At 35.1% G+C, this 15,898-nt stretch overlaps 2 protein-coding genes across 11 annotated transcripts in view; one reads left to right on the top strand and one right to left on the bottom strand.

The window, feature by feature from the left end:
* Positions 1-6,755, top strand: part of LOC145944529 (carcinine transporter) — a 34,005-nt gene extending 27,250 nt beyond the window's left edge. For 4 of the 6 annotated variants that reach the window (XM_083052896.1, XM_083052897.1, XM_083052900.1 and 1 more), the window contains 9 exons: positions 562-812; positions 2,891-3,101; positions 3,354-3,612; positions 3,902-4,094; positions 4,217-4,435; positions 4,515-4,729; positions 4,959-5,134; positions 5,252-5,424; positions 5,549-6,755. In XM_083052896.1, the coding sequence (XP_082909022.1) occupies positions 571-812; positions 2,891-3,101; positions 3,354-3,612; positions 3,902-4,094; positions 4,217-4,435; positions 4,515-4,729; positions 4,959-5,134; positions 5,252-5,424; positions 5,549-5,660 (1,800 nt within the window). In that variant the 5' untranslated portion in view covers positions 562-570 and the 3' untranslated portion in view covers positions 5,661-6,755. Of the gene's footprint in view, positions 1-505; positions 813-2,890; positions 3,102-3,353; positions 3,613-3,901; positions 4,095-4,216; positions 4,436-4,514; positions 4,730-4,958; positions 5,135-5,251; positions 5,425-5,548 lie in introns of all 6 variants that reach the window. The other 2 variants (XM_083052898.1, XM_083052899.1) reach the window with 2 other exon arrangements.
* Positions 6,756-6,872: 117 nt separating this feature from the next.
* Positions 6,873-15,827, bottom strand: LOC145944531 (organic cation transporter protein-like). Of its 5 annotated transcripts, XM_083052902.1 has the most exons (11): positions 14,461-15,827; positions 14,312-14,347; positions 10,642-10,914; positions 10,053-10,245; positions 9,586-9,844; positions 8,834-9,026; positions 8,416-8,521; positions 8,226-8,329; positions 7,779-7,993; positions 7,461-7,636; positions 6,873-7,252 (listed from the first exon to the last, which is right to left on the bottom strand). In XM_083052902.1, exons 3-11 carry the CDS (start codon positions 10,908-10,910, stop codon positions 7,046-7,048), a joined length of 1,722 nt encoding a protein of 573 aa, XP_082909028.1. In that variant the 5' UTR covers positions 10,911-10,914; positions 14,312-14,347; positions 14,461-15,827; the 3' UTR covers positions 6,873-7,045. The 5 variants fall into 5 exon arrangements, with proteins under 5 accessions (XP_082909028.1, XP_082909031.1, XP_082909027.1 ...); XM_083052905.1 differs by lacking the exon at positions 14,312-14,347; XM_083052901.1 differs by lacking the exons at positions 14,312-14,347; positions 14,461-15,827 and adding an exon at positions 13,275-14,304.
* Positions 15,828-15,898: the final 71 nt, after the last annotated feature.

Here is a 15,898-nt window from a genome sequence, read left to right as displayed (position 1 = left end):
TATGAATAGGAAATGCTGTAGAATATACATATATCGTTTCATTTTCTGTTATTTTCTGTTGTAACATGTACTTGTTTCAGTATTGCGTCAAAACTACGTGACTTCATGTCCACTTCTTTATATATCGAACTGTTTGTTACTTAACAACCAGATAATTCTCCTTTTCTATAGACCTCGTAGTCATTGTTTCAATATTCCATTTAATCATTTAACGCTTAGTTAAATGCTTAGTTAACGCTTATGCAATTAGTTAAATGACCAAATATTGTTTCCACATCACGGTCTTTTGTTCATTTATTTCCTTCACTCATTATCATCTGAAAAAGAATGCAAATTTACTCTTATTATCCGAATAATACCGATCAGTGTTTTGTCTCGATATATATTATCTTGTCGTAATTCCTGAGTGACAACATTTCTCGTATTCCGGCAAATATTTTTATACAAATCGCTATACATATTCGACGATCTTTAATAATATTTAGTTGCGATAAATCTGTTTAAGACGAAAGAAAGAGAGAGAAAGAGGGAGACCGTGAGCACATTCTTGTCATCTTTCAGACGACGGTCATGGCCGGGTCCACGAAAGTTGAGGAGGGCAATGGTCCCCCGAAGATCGAGACCTTCGACGACATCCTACCATATGTTGGCGAAGCGAGCAAATACCAGTTGTTCCTGTTTATTCTACTCTTACCCTTCACGATCGTTTACGCTTTTTTATACTTCGCACAGTTCTTTATCACCCTCGTGCCCGCCGAATATTGGTGCACTATACCGGAGCTGGAGCACTGGAATTTAACTGACCATGAAAAGTGAGTTTAACCGAGATGATACTTGAGATTTTTTTCGGTCATGCGTAAAAATTAAAGCGATGCAATTAAAGCAAACGAAGCAAAAAAAATAAACAGTATTCAAATAATTGTTACAAATTGGGGAACAAACAGAATGTCAGATAACTCCTATAGAGAAAGGAGCAATTAGAAATTTGTAAAACAATACAGAAAATATCCAGGCACGACTAAGAAATAAAAGAAAAATAAAATTTTCAAGATTCGAAAGACTTCTCTGCAATTCAAGATCGAAGAATTTTAGAATGGCAGAGAAAATTATAGAAGGTGAAATTCTCTCTTCATCTTTAATTCATAGTAACAGGTCAAGTTCAGTCTCTTCGAGCTGATCCAGACTTTAGGCCATGGTAGATTTCTGGCATGCTAGATTCTTTGCATACATACCGTGTATCTCAAATTTTTCGCATTGCTTTTTATTTGTACATAAATGAAGACACCGATTAATTTTTAAGTTACTGACAAAAAAGTTTAAGATTTTTCACAAATTAGCTTTCTTAAAAAATATTAAGCATTACTTTGAGATTTTTACTTAATTAAATTGTTCAAAATTCTAACACAATTCTATAGACCGATGAAATATTATTCATAATATATATCCCGTTAGATGTACATTCTATTTAATAAGTTTTAATAATAAGATTTTATCATTCTCTCTATACATATACACACACAAACGTACGAAGTCTTAACAACTCAATTAATACAATTACAAAATTCTTATTTTATTTGAAGCTTGAAGCTTTTCAACGCTATTGAGTTTTCCCAAAATTGAGTAACTTTGTGTTTCAAATAGAAGGTATGAAATAAATAATAAAAAACGCCTGTTATTTTCGACTCTTGCAATGATTGTGTCAATTGAAAAACTAAATACATAATGTGATAAAGATAGATTTCTCGTTCCGCGTTCAATGCAAATCAATCGTCTGAATATATAATTCCGTTCTTATTTCACAAGGAAAAATGTTTTTCCGTCAGATATAATTACACTTATAATTACGTTACATTTCTTGTAGAATTTCCGCTATAAACGAATATAAAAGTACATAATTAGATTTCTCCTTCATTTTTATGCGCGACAAATTGGAAATTACGAACGAATATATGTGAGATAAAATTTAGACTCGTTTGATGGACGCAATTTCGGAATTTGAATCGCGTATTAAATTTTATTGCTAAACAAATATTTCATTAAAAGTCAATCCACATATAATGTTTCCTACAAAAAAATACTGTTAGGAAAAATTAGGAAAAATTAGTGATTATGACAGAAAATGAAAAAGATAGGCACGCGCCAGAGACAATTCGTCAGTAAGGACTATCGTGGAGAAAAATCCGTCGTCGCGATGACTTTTGATTCAGATTAGTCGATCAGTGGTTTCTCCGCGTCTGATGTTATACTTGATGAAAACCAGTTTTGACTGGCGACCTCGAGGAGATTCCATGGAAACTCGAGAGAACGAGCGAGAAAAAAGAAAGGGGGAATGTTCTCTCTTTTTGTTGAAAAGCTGCCTGAAATAGATCTTTACGTTTTTTTATCTTCCTATCGAAGCAACGAGATACATCGAAAATGTGAATCGTTGAAATTAGCCGCAATTTTATAACAATAATGATAATCTCTATCGTGCAAAATAAATGTACGATGATCAACCGATGATCTTGGATGAGAATCGAAAGTTTTTGCGTCACGCGAATATATTATATTACAAATATACAGGAAATAACAGATATGCGCGTTATTGCGGAATAAAATTAACGTTTCTGAAATTTTTATGCAAATAATGGGTTAGACGTTTTATGTATTTGTTTACGTATGGTATGTCTTCGAAAAACAAAATCGAAAAACTTTGCGCCTGCTGTCCCGCTAATGTAATTTACATGTCAGTGACAGTCGTTAATGACGCTTGTTTGACAGACGCCTCGAGAGTAACTTTTGTTGTCAATAAGAAGAGTCGCGATAGCGAAATTAAAGAGATGCACATTACAGAAAACAGAGTATATCGCAGTTATAATTTATAATAAAATCGGTCAACGATTATCTGCAGGATCGCGATAGCGGTGCCACTGGCTACCGAAGAAGAACTACAGCTAGAAGGTGCCACGTTGTTTTCGAGATGTTACATGTATGACGTAAATTACACCGAGCTGCTCTCGCAGGGTGTCAGGCAGGCCGATCCTTCGTGGCCGACGATTCGTTGCAAACAAGGATGGACGTTCAATCATACGATGATTCCGTATGCCTCGATCGCTGCCGAGGTAATTAAAATGCGACGTTATCACTTTAAGTGCGTAAATCATTTTTGCGTCGCCGAAATTAATCTATTAATAAATAGTCGTAATCAGCAAAATGACAATGAAATATTAATCAAGTATGCGCGTATTTAATTCTTTTTTGTTTACCTTTTCTTCTCTCGAAAAGTGTTGAACTTTTTGCTCTTTTTTACCAATATTGGTAATAATTATCTCCGCGTCTATTAATAATTATAATAAAAAAATATATTTTGTTAGCTCGAATGGGTGTGCGACAAGACTTTTCTTGGTTCCGCGGCTCAGTCGGCCTTCTTCGTCGGCAGCATCCTTGGCGGTCTAGTATTCGGCTACATAGCCGATCATTATGGTAGAATACCGGCGTTAGTGTCCTGTAACGCGGTAGGCTTTTTCGCCTCCATCGCGACCGCCTTCTGCAATAGCTTCTGGTCCTTCTGCGTTGCGAGAATGATTGTCGGTTCGTCGTTCGACAACTGCTTCAATGTTCTTTTCATTATAGGTATGAATCAACATAACGAATGCAAATTGCTATTGATTGAGATATTACACGAGAGATTACAAAAAAAAATCTTTAAATTAATTTTCTGTCTGAACAAAGCGGCCTGTTAAAGGATGTGTAAATAGGTATTCGAGAAACTTGTGTGCTTTTATCACAATATCAGCAGTTTGGATTAAAATTATTTTGAATATTTGTTTGTAAATTGTCAAAGTAAATTTTCGCACGATCTCATTCGTATCAATAATCTCGATCGCGCGATTACCCGATTGATATATGATTCTAATCGCAGTGATCGAGTACGTTGGTCCAAAGTATAGAACTTTGGTGGCGAACATGTCCTTCGGAATTTATTTCGCTTTCGCCGCTAGTATCCTGCCGTGGATCGCGTATTGGATCGCAGATTGGAGAATTTTAAGTGTCGTCACCGCATTTCCGATGATCGTCGCTTTCCTCAGTCCATGGCTGGTTCCAGAAAGTGCACGGTAAGTATTGTTACTTTATGTATCGTTATGCATCATATTATACCGAATTTGTAACTTGAATTATCTTTTATGAAGCTCGTTTGTGATAAAGATGTTAATAATATAATTGACTTGTTGATCAGATGGTATATTATGAGCGGCAAGATCGACAAAGCGATCGAAATGCTGAAGAAATTCGCGAAGGTCAATGGCAAAGAGGTAAAGCAGGAGGTGTTCGAAGAGTTCGAAAAAAGCTGTAAGAATTTAATCGAGAAAGATCAAACGCACAACCAATACACCGTAATGCACCTCTTCAAATTGCCTCGGCTAGCTCGTATCACCTTGATACTCATTGTTTATTGGTGAGTGAGTCGCCGATTAATCTTCACTTTACTTGGTTCGTCGTTTGAAAGAATTATCGATCGAAAATCCGTCTTTCAGGTTGTTGATTATTTTGGTATTCGACGGACACGTTTGGAACATGAAGCTGCTGGATCCCGACGTCTTCATGTCGTTCTCCATAGCCGCGTTGACCGAGCTTCCGGCAGCGATCTTGCTGGCATTGTTCCTTGACAGATGGGGTAGACGATGGATGGGTTTCGCATCAATGTTTGTGTGCGGCGTTTTCTCTTTCATTGCCATCGCAACTCCTCCTGGTAAATTATATATAAATGTCGCAACATTCTACATAACAGAGGTTTATTTATTTTATCGCGGAAAATCTCTATTTATTAACGTAAATTGAGAGATAAAATTATTTCTCTCTCTCTAGCGCGCGATCGCTTTACGATCTTTGAGATCTACATTGTATCGCATTTTATTTAAATTGCAAACCCCAAATGGCAGTATTTGTACGCCGGATTTATATATCCTTGCGACGTTTAGGTCCGCTAACCGTCGCCATGGCGATCGCGGCGCGCCTTGGTGTCAATATCGCCGCGAATATCGGTTTCCAATACGCGGCTGAAATGTTGCCGACCGTAGTGCGGGCGCAAGGTGTGTCTCTGATTCACATTATTGGCTATTTCGCTCACATCATTGGACCTTACGTGATTTATTTGGTGAGTATTTCAAGAGAAATGTGACAGGAAAATTTTTCCTCTTTTCGCAAGATTAACGAAATTCAATTCGTTCGGAGAAATCGAAGGTTGATGCTTAATGAGATCGTTCATTTTCAGGCCGACGTCCATCCAACTTTGCCTCTGATAGTTCTTGGCCTATTGTCATTAATGGATGCGTTCTTGACCTTAGCATTACCGGAAACCTTAAATCAGGAGTTACCCGAAACTTTAGAAGAGGGTAACAACTTTGGTATAGATCAGAGCTTTTGGTGGATTCCCTGCATATCTTCGTAAGTTTTATATAAATTTATCGAGTCAAATTTACAAGAGGACAACTATCAAAATTACTCTTATTCTATAAATTTTGTAGACATTTGATTTTATAAACTTATCGATTATCTTTGAAATTTGCAGAACTCCGCAGTTGAAGAAATCGCTGAGAAAGAAGAAAAAGAAGCCGGAAGGCGTGACAAACGCGGGCTTCCACCACGATAGTATTCAGACGATCGACTCCACGAAATTATAACGACTGAGTCTTCATAAATATCGAATTTGCCAAATTGTTGTAAATATCGCGGGTAAGTTGCCCACATGTGATGATCTTAGATGTTAAGCTAGAAGACACGCCAAGTACGATGTGTGTATGTGTGTGTGTGTGTGTGAGATGTTCAAACGATACGTACATATATAAAGTGGCGATGTAAAAAACGCTTGTTCAGAGATGTGAACAGGGATGCGTGTCAAATTCATGGCACTTTGAACCCAAACGCGATTGTCTCGAAGAGCACCGTATTATCTTTCAAATCGTTTCTTCGCGATTACGCGTTATGTCACGTTGTTACGACATGGATTTTCGACTCTTTTCCTGTAAGGAAAGATGCAACGTGTATTACATGTACAAAGTTATTTAATTCAACGTAGTTTTAGCGAAAGATTAATCGTAGTAACGAACTGCTGAATTATTTTCCCTTACATCGTTTGTAAGATATCAATGAAGAACCAAAAAGATATCAATGAATTCGATTTTTTTACGTTGCACGAAGTAGCATCGTATACTAGTTATCACGTTTTATTCACTCGCAAATAAAGGTCACTTGCGGTATTCAAATATACGCGAACTCATCGAAATTAGATCGGTTTCAATATCTATCACGTTCATCCTTTTGCTCATTGTTACTTTTGCCCCGAAAGACAACATCGAAATTTCGAAATACGTAAAAGGCAACTTGCTTCTCGTGTGTCGAATAAGATCGTCTTATTATACTCAATTTGTATTCTTGGAATACAAAATGCAACAGACTAAACAAATCGTGTGAAAGGAATCGCTATCGCTTTCTTGATGTGTCATCAAGAATTGTTGTCGACAGCTGTCACGAATTAATTAATGTATTACGTAAGTAAATAATTTTCCAGTAATTTAATATAGAAATAAGATTATAGCGTAATCTTTTTTCACACCTCGCGACGAAAGCATTTCACACCTTTTACTGCCAAATGTGAAAATTACCGAAAATTATGTGGGACCACACATTTCATATAGACCAATTTCATTTCGCTCAATATCATGTACATAAGAAAGCAATAGAATAATGATGTAAATTAAAAAAGACAATTAATTTTATCCTCGTATTTTCTACCGTTTCTGCTCGCCAGAATGTAAACTCTGTTCTAGCACATTTACGAGTTACTCAAAGTAAATTTTTTTAATCTTAAAGAAAACGCTCATCGAATCGAGAGATTATTTTTATCTTGTCTGTAAATTTTATTGATTGATATAAAAGAAGGCATACTAGTTATATTATCACGTGCCGCGCGAAAGAAGAGCGGCATTAAAAAATTTCTTACTACTACATTTTCTCGATCGTCGCAGCGAGAATATATTATAATTATAATATAACAGAATTAAAGTAACTATATCTCGCGCGGACGATAATGCCGGTCCGATCTCTTGCAACAGGGTAGCGCCCAGAAGCTTTGATCTTTGCCAAACTCCTCACCCTGACGTAGAGTCTGCGGGAGATCGCGTCCAAGCGTCTCCGGTAGAAATAATATCAGTATAGCAGCTAACAGGGATACGACGCTGATAATTATCATCGGTAAACCGTCCCAAATTTTCGCCTAAAACAATTTTAATTAATTAAGATTATTTTTTAAGCGACACATTTGTACATAGATTGAACATTTGCCAGCCTTTAGCGAACATAATTGTGCTCTAATAATTCTTTCAATTATCTTATTATACGCGATAATACACTATAATCAGAAGGAAAATATTTCACGATAATACAATTTTCTTCTTGACTGAAGAATGTAAAGGAAATCTTACGCTATCCACCACGTATGGAGCAATGGAATGAGCAATTACACCAAAGATGTGAATCAACGAAACTCCTTGTGTCCTGATGGGCGTTGGTAATAATTCCGCAGCGTATTGTAGACCCACATTGGCTGTCATATTCAGGCTAAATCGCGAGAGCACCGACATTGTCAATTTTCCTACAACTGATGCAAAAAAGAAAAGTATAAGAATATGAGACAATGGAGCGTGTTCGATTTTATGAGATATACAAGACACGTGAAAGCCTATGTGTATATATATATATATATATATATATATATATATATATATATATATGCGACTCACTCGACTGCAACAGCAACTCGGCAAAGCTGAAGAGGCAAGTTATGACCAGAGTGATAAATCCGCAAAATCGGCGACCCCAACGGTCCAGTAGCAACGTCAGCAACAGTCCTGCCGGCAGCTCGGTCGCACAAGCGAGGGAGAAGGACACGAACACCGAGCTCGGGATCAGCTTGAGAGAGTACATGTGGCTGTCAAAGGCTATCACCGTCAAAGACCTAGAACGTTCGACAAAAATATAATATGAAACTCTGTCGCCGTACACTATATACATCTAATGCATTAAAGTAGAAAATCTTAATGGAAGAAGATGCAACAAGCGAATAAATGAATGAACAGAAAAATGTGATATCTTCGAAAATTAATATTCTACGTTTTGCACGAAGAGAAGGAGGATAAAACATTCCTTCCGAAAGCAACGAGAAATAAAAATTCATTATTTTTACTCACCACAAGAAAATTAACAAGATAGTGTTCCTCGCTAAACGCGGTGATTTCATCAGATCGAATATGGTCGCGCTTTCTGTTTGATTCTCGGATGCTGTCAAGTTTCTCTGTAAAGACGGTAAAAGACGGACGGGTAGGATGAAGAGCGATTTGTGTCTCGCACGAACGAGCGAGCTCATGCGGTCCTACTTACGGCGAAGATATTATAGATGCGTGCATCGGGACTCTTCTTGTTAACCTTGGCTATATGCTGCAACTTCTGCACCACTTTGTCTACTTTGCCGTTGGCGATGAACCATCTTAACCGTGAAACAGTACTCTATTCAGCGGTAAGTTCGGGCGACAGAACGTTATAGACAACAGTGAAGCGAACTTACGACTATGTATATAAATTTCTGAAAGCGATATCTAAGAATCGCCAAGGTGTCTATTTATTTAAGAATTTGACATTTACATTTTTTAATTATATATTCACAATTATGAAGAATATGCAACTTTTTTACAACATTTGAAAATTAAGAATATATATAAAATTATCGCAGCATCTTTTAACATTGTTACGAAGGAGGAATATAATTTTGTTTTCAAAGATTGATGATAAAATATCGTACCGAGCACTTTCAGGAAGAATCCAAGGTGTGATAAAGACACTCATCATTGGCACCGCGCTGACATAAGCGAAGAATCTCCAGTTCGCGATGTAATACGCGATCCATGGTAGAACTGTGCTTCCGACAGCGAAGTATAAACCAAAGGCGATATTGACGACTACGGTTCGTCTGTTCACAGCCATGTACTCGACCACTGATTCAAAATTCAGAGAGATTCGGAATTTAATTCGCGCGAATTATATAACTGACATTAAACACTATTTAAATATTTAATAGTGATAGATCTTGATAACAATTTTTTTGTGAGATATAGACAATATATAAATTATGTAATGCAGTTTACGTAAACTGTTAATAATGAAATCTCACGTAGTAAAACGACAAACGTTGCAGATCATAACGTTTGTATAAATATTCACAAGTCACGTACGGAGATTCGTTGTAATAATTTTTCAATCTGTTAAACTGTCTTCCGGGTACACTTGCATAGTCTACGTAATATCATTCATTAAAAAACCATCGGCTAATACCATTCATTAAAAAAACTATCAGACATGTGTACACGTGTAGAAAAGGAGATAGAGAAAAAAAAATCCGTAATCAGGATTTATATAACATTAGAGAAAAACTATAATTGAAGATATTTCTCACGCGCGTAATTCTAATGGACATAGTCGGAATAAATTCTTTCGTTCGTCGCGAGCGCATGATATCAAGTAATTAGCGCTCGTCGTCGTTTATCGGGAGCTCACCGATAATCAACGGGATGTTGATGCAATTGTCGAAAGCCAGACCAGTAAGAAATCTGCAGACGGCGAAGGACCAGAAGGTGTTCGCGCTCGCGGTCGCGATCGACGCCAAGAGAGCGACGCCGTTGCACAGCATCAGGGCAGGAATCCGCCCTTTGTGATCGGCGATCCATCCGAAGAGGAAACCGCCGACGATGGAGCCGCAGAAGAAGATCGACTGTGCCGTCGAGATGAGATATTCCCGGTCACATACCCAATCTAGCTAATCACAAAGAGTCCAGGAATCGGCGCGCATACATTTGTGTTGCTATATTCTTTTTTTGTTTTATCTCTGACGGATTATGATCGAAATGATCGAGAAGACAGATTGTAGAATTGCAGTTATAATTGCACGATTCAAATGAAAAAATCTTGATTATCTCTTTCTATCTTACATATATCTCATATACATGGATTGAAGGATACTTCACCTCAGCCGCTATGCTGGCGTACGGAATCTCCGTGAAATTGTATTCCCATTGATTGCAGTCCACAGTTTTGTTCGTCTCCCATTCGCTCGAGCCAATATCCTTGTGATTTAGAATAGGGGGAAAATCCAGATCCCATCGATGACATTGATCGTAATACGGATAATTCTGAGACTTCGGTATGCTGATCTCCACTCTGAAAATATTTACAATGTAAGAGGATGACACATAACTCAGTTAGACAACTTTTAAAACATTATATAACTTTGCGCTCAAAGTTAACTTAGTGAATTATAAACTTTATTTCTCTTGTGACATTTAATATAAGAAATCACGAGATAAAAATTTTCTGAGAATTCTATCATTTAATTACACATACGTGTGTGTATGTGTGTAATTAAAATTATATTAAACAATTCTCTGGAAAGTGATTTTAAGTGATTTCTTACATTAAACGTCACAAAAGTTTATTATTTACTGAGTACACGTATATATTGTAATATTACGTGTGTGTGTGTGTGTGTGTAGATGTTTGAAAATTATCGAACCGATAAAATCGTTTCGAATCTTAACGAGTCGCGTAAAATTTTACCTTTCTTCCTTCGTAAAATTTGAAGAAACCAATTCCTCTAGCTTGCACCAGTGCTCTTGTGGTACCAAAGTGAGAAAGAACTGCGAAAAGTATAGAGTAGCATATGCCATGGCGTAGGGAAGCAAAGCCACTAAAAGCAGCCACTGATATCTGCCGAAGTCACCGACGTATGGCAAGATGTCATCGAAGGTCTCCAACTTCGGTCTCGTGGTGGTTTCGTTTGGATCTATGCCGTCTAGGAGGTTTTTCACGCCATTCGAGTTTTTCATCGTTCTAAGGGGATGCCGATATTTGATACGTTAGTTTTAGGCGGTACTTTAGGCAAACTCAAGTGAGAAGGTAGAAAAGCAACAAAATACAAATTCTGTTTCAAATCAATATCAGCTTAAAATATAGCTTCGTATTAGAATGAAAAAAAGTTTTTAAGAATATTTAGAGTGCAGATTAATTAATTTAAAATTATGACAAAAATTGGATGCTTAGTACCTAGAAAAATATCTAAAAATTAGAAAAAATGAAGTGGTGCAATAAGAAAAAAACTACAGAACTAAAAAGAACTTTTTTATCCAGAAACATATTTCGATATATTGTTAATTACAATGTAAAAATCAAAAATATTATCGTTTGCTGGAGAGAGAGAGAGAGAGAGAGAGAGAGAGAGAGAGAGAGAGAGAGAGAGAGAGAGAGAGAGAGAGAGAGAGAATTTTGAGCAGCTTGTTAATAATCCACAATATAATAATACATTATTAACAATTAATGTTTAATGCACCTCAGACTGAAGAGAATTTAATGAAGATTGATGTAATTACAATTAGATAAAACAAAGTTTTTTTCTCATAACTGGTTTTCTTCCTTTCTTTCTGAATTATAATTGACAAAACTGAAGCTAACAAAATTATTCATTTTTCTTTGCCGAATAAAATTACTTTATTTATTTGCTTTATGATAAAGTTACTCTTGCTCTCTCTCTTTCTCTCTGTTACAATTTAACTCTATGTTATAATGTTACAAGTAGTAAATTACGCAATTTTCTCGAGCTCCAATTTAAGCAATTTCCGATAAAAATGAGAAAATTTTCAAGACGTTCGACTAACATTTTGCTGTGCAAAGTCCGTATAATTCGAACGGTTTCTCTTAGACATGTCAAGTGACAACTTGAGTAAGAACGATCTAAATAGCCAGTGTTGTCCGAACGTGACGGGTTCAAATGGCTCGTGACACGGGTTTCGATTGAGACAATTATAAAGATCAAGCATGAGTTTAACGACTTGGCACGCAATTAGCAATATTGGATAGTGTCGCGTTTATGCACACATACAATAAAATATTGATAAAATACTCATACAAATTATATTAGGTATTATATACAAATAGACATTTATATATTAGATATTAATCAATAATAGCTATACAAATAGCTATATATTAGCTGTCTTGAAGGAAAAATTTTTTAAAGAAAGGAATTTAGGATTTAAAGGAAAAAATATAATACTCGCAAATTATAAATAAATTATATTAAATCGAAATGTTATTAAAAGAATTTAATTATACACTTTGCGTTTTCAAGAAAATAACATTTGAATATTTCCGTTTTCATGGATGAATTTTAATATAATACTTTTTATTTTCGAGAACTGAAAATATGTTGACGACACTTGATGACTGCGTGTCCGAGAAATACACACGAAAAGTCGACGTCGAAAAGTATAATAGTAATTGCTAGGGTCAATGTCGAAGCTCGACAAATATCGACACGACAAATATAACGCGACAAACATAAAATGGCCGGACGCATTTCATAATTAATGAAAATATTTTAATAAACAGAGTCATAAAATAATTTTATGCAAGATTGTTGTACGAATGCTTTTATTAATTCCGCACAATTCGGATTAATCGTATATGAAACGTGTATACAGGATTTTGTTATTATTTTGTTTAGTATATTTAAATTGATAATTTTATACATAATTCTCACGCGTCGTATAAACGCTCAATATATTCGAAAATAATTCGAAAATAATTTAGCACGATATTCATTATATATAGTTTCTACTCACGTTGACTATTGTCCATTAAGGTTAATTGGCATTGATTTTTCATGAATGCTATTTTTGGAATAGCTTTGTGGTTGTTATCATGGAATTCGCGTTCATGTAGGCTACTATTGAATATTTAATCTTATCTTTCATTGAGATAAATTCTCTCTTCTATCAATAAGTGTCACTTTTTGTATCTGACGTATGATTAGCATATTACTTTCACGAGAAGCTGGTCACTAATCTATGAATTATTTATATATCTTAACTTTTCCTGAATTTTATTTTTGAACATTCGAATGCGTAAATGTAAAAGGGATCTTCAAGACTACTTTTTATTTCGGATCGTATTTATTATCAATTTATAATAAATCAAATGTTCCAATTTTTTACATTTTCCAAATAATTCTTTATATACTAAATTTTTTTTCTAAAATTTTAGAAAAACCTTGAAATTATCCTTTCTAATAAATATTTTTAATTTGTCCAATTTATTTCTCAGCTTAAGCTTTTGCAATATTTCTTAGCATCCAAGTCATGCATTCAAGAATTAATCATTTCTATTTTTTATAGAAAAGCCACATTAATACTTACATCTTTATCCTTTTACTTCACTATATATAATTATGCACGTTTCATATATTTAATTTTTTATATCACCGTGTCGCATCACGTCACAAGTTTCAAAATGTAAATCTCGCGTTAAAAAAAAGATTATGTTGCAACGGAGGATACTGCGTTGAAAAGCCTTTTACTAATGAACTTCGGACACTGTAAATTAATTATAAATACTGATAAGGCGGCAATCATAAATGTTACGATATTACTCCACCAATTGAACGATTCAATATCAATGTCCAGTGGTACATTTGCGACGAAATCGATCGATGATCGCGACTACGACGACGGCGATGAGGTTCTGTTAGGAAACAAGTCACTGTATGAAGAGACACTCGAGTGAGTCCGGTTGATATATTATCTCAGCATGGAATGTGATATATTATCGTGACGTAGCTCATATATTAAGAACATGCAGCGAGAATATTTCGAGCACAAAAGAAAGGATTAAAGGAGTCAAAGATAAAAAAAGATCGACTGTTAAGGGAAATAAGGAAAGACAAACATGAACAATATTTACACGTTTCTTAAATTGCATTATTAGTTTATTAGAATGCAAAGAATTTCTCGAGACGAATGTTGTGAAAGTTCGGAGCGGAAACAACGGTTCATTATTTTGTTATTTTTCTAAAATGTCAATAAATTTCAAATATTTTTCGCATATTTGTAAACTTCGTCTATCGCGACTCAATGACTCAAAGATCAATAATAAAATAAATGTGCAAAGTTTCTCCGAAAAATCCAGAATTTAGAAATCATACAAGTGAGACAAATTTGAGAAATTATCGGCTTTAAAGGGATAAATTTGTAATGAATCATTTAAGTCATAATTTTGCTATATTATAATAAATGAATGAAATCGAAAAATCCAGCATGCGTTATAGATTTCATTTGGTTATCCCGGTATTTGATTAATCACAATCTATTATATCTACAATAATTATTAACAAAGAGAAGCACAATGTATTATAACATCATATCAATATCTGAGCACCAAAAAATTATCGTATTACCTTAGTTGAATTTTATTCTCGCTAGAGGATCAGAGTCTGTCGAATCCCATGAGACATTTAAGGAATAAAAATTTATTTTATTGTAAAAAAGGCATTTTTTCGTTGAGTCATGATTTTAACATCTGTTATATATTTCTGTTACAACTTACTTCTTCCTGACTCATGAATGACTCCATGTCGCATGAAAGATTCGCCCGTAGGATTCGCTAAACTCACTCGCTAGTAGAAATCTCTCGTTTTCGCGAAATTGTATGCAAATTTACTACCGCACACCTGAGAAAAGATTGACACAACGTTCGCGATCGATCTTCGCGACATATACACGCGAGCGTATATAGAAAATTCTCGGCATATAACACTTCAGGGATTTTCGCGATCAAAATTTTGAAATTGGCTATCAATGATAGATCTGTATCGGGAGTTCGATCGTTCTCGTCAAAGACGATACTCGTTAGAGTCTTGCGAGTAGAAACTGCCTCGAATTATTCACGTGAGTCGATTGTAATTCTCGCGGTTCCCTGTATCACTTCGCTCGTGTAAATTCACGACACGCGAATATTCGACTAAACCAGCCCGCAGTTTCAACCTCGCCAAGTTAGATATAGACCAACAATTGCGCACTAGCCGCTGCTCCAATTTACGCACTACACGAACAAAATTTTACAAGAATATTTTTTGCCAATTGCAGCAAAATGCAAGTAATGATACGAAGCGTTTAACTATGCAGATATTGAAATACCATTTATACCGCTATTATAGTAAAATACAGTAATTATAGTAAAATATAGTAAACATGGAAAATGCATAAGGAAGATTATCGTAATGAATGAAAATTATATACATGAAAGAGAGATAACGTATTATTATATTTTCCAATTTTAATGAAATTTAATCATCAAAATTGTGCCCTTAAAAAACGATAAATCTTGAATAATAAAAAATAATTTTGACACGAACGTTTTGCTGATCGTAATATTTGTCTTTTCGCGATAATCAATTCTTTTACTCGTAACTCATTGTCAGATAGTGATATCCACATGACGTCTGCATGATTGTTACAGACAATAAGGCGTCTCAAATGATTATCGCATATAAAACTTTGATATATACATATATATATATATATATATATATAAATTCAGCAATTATTCATTGATCTCGATGACGCAAAATTTAAATAAGCGAAAGGTCACTTCCTCGATTCTCTATCTTTCTTCTCAAACATTGAAGTATAATGAATCACCGACGACAAGATCGAACAGATCTAAAAAATAATCTTTGTGTTATGATGAACCATCGATTGATCATGATATTCAGTGCTCAATAATTAAGTTGATTTAAACAATTTGTGTATGCGGCGATAAATCATTCATTGAATCTCAATAATAGCGATCTCAAGTGAGTTCAATATTAGAGCCGATTGACCGAGTCTGATTGTGAGTCGACGATTATCAACGAGAAACATGCAACGGTAAATCATACATCGTAATTTTCTCATCTACGTATAATTGAAAAGCTGTCGATAGCTTACCGTTTATTGATATATCTTCATCAAAGAGCCTTCATCAATACGTATTTATTCAAACA

Source organism: Prenolepis imparis, unplaced genomic scaffold (assembly GCF_030444845.1).
Source record: "Prenolepis imparis isolate NDT839.2.m4 unplaced genomic scaffold, iyPreImpa1.0 SCAF_13, whole genome shotgun sequence".
NCBI classification, from domain to species: Eukaryota; Metazoa; Arthropoda; class Insecta; order Hymenoptera; family Formicidae; genus Prenolepis; species Prenolepis imparis.
This window is presented reverse-complemented; position numbering and strand designations above follow the sequence as displayed.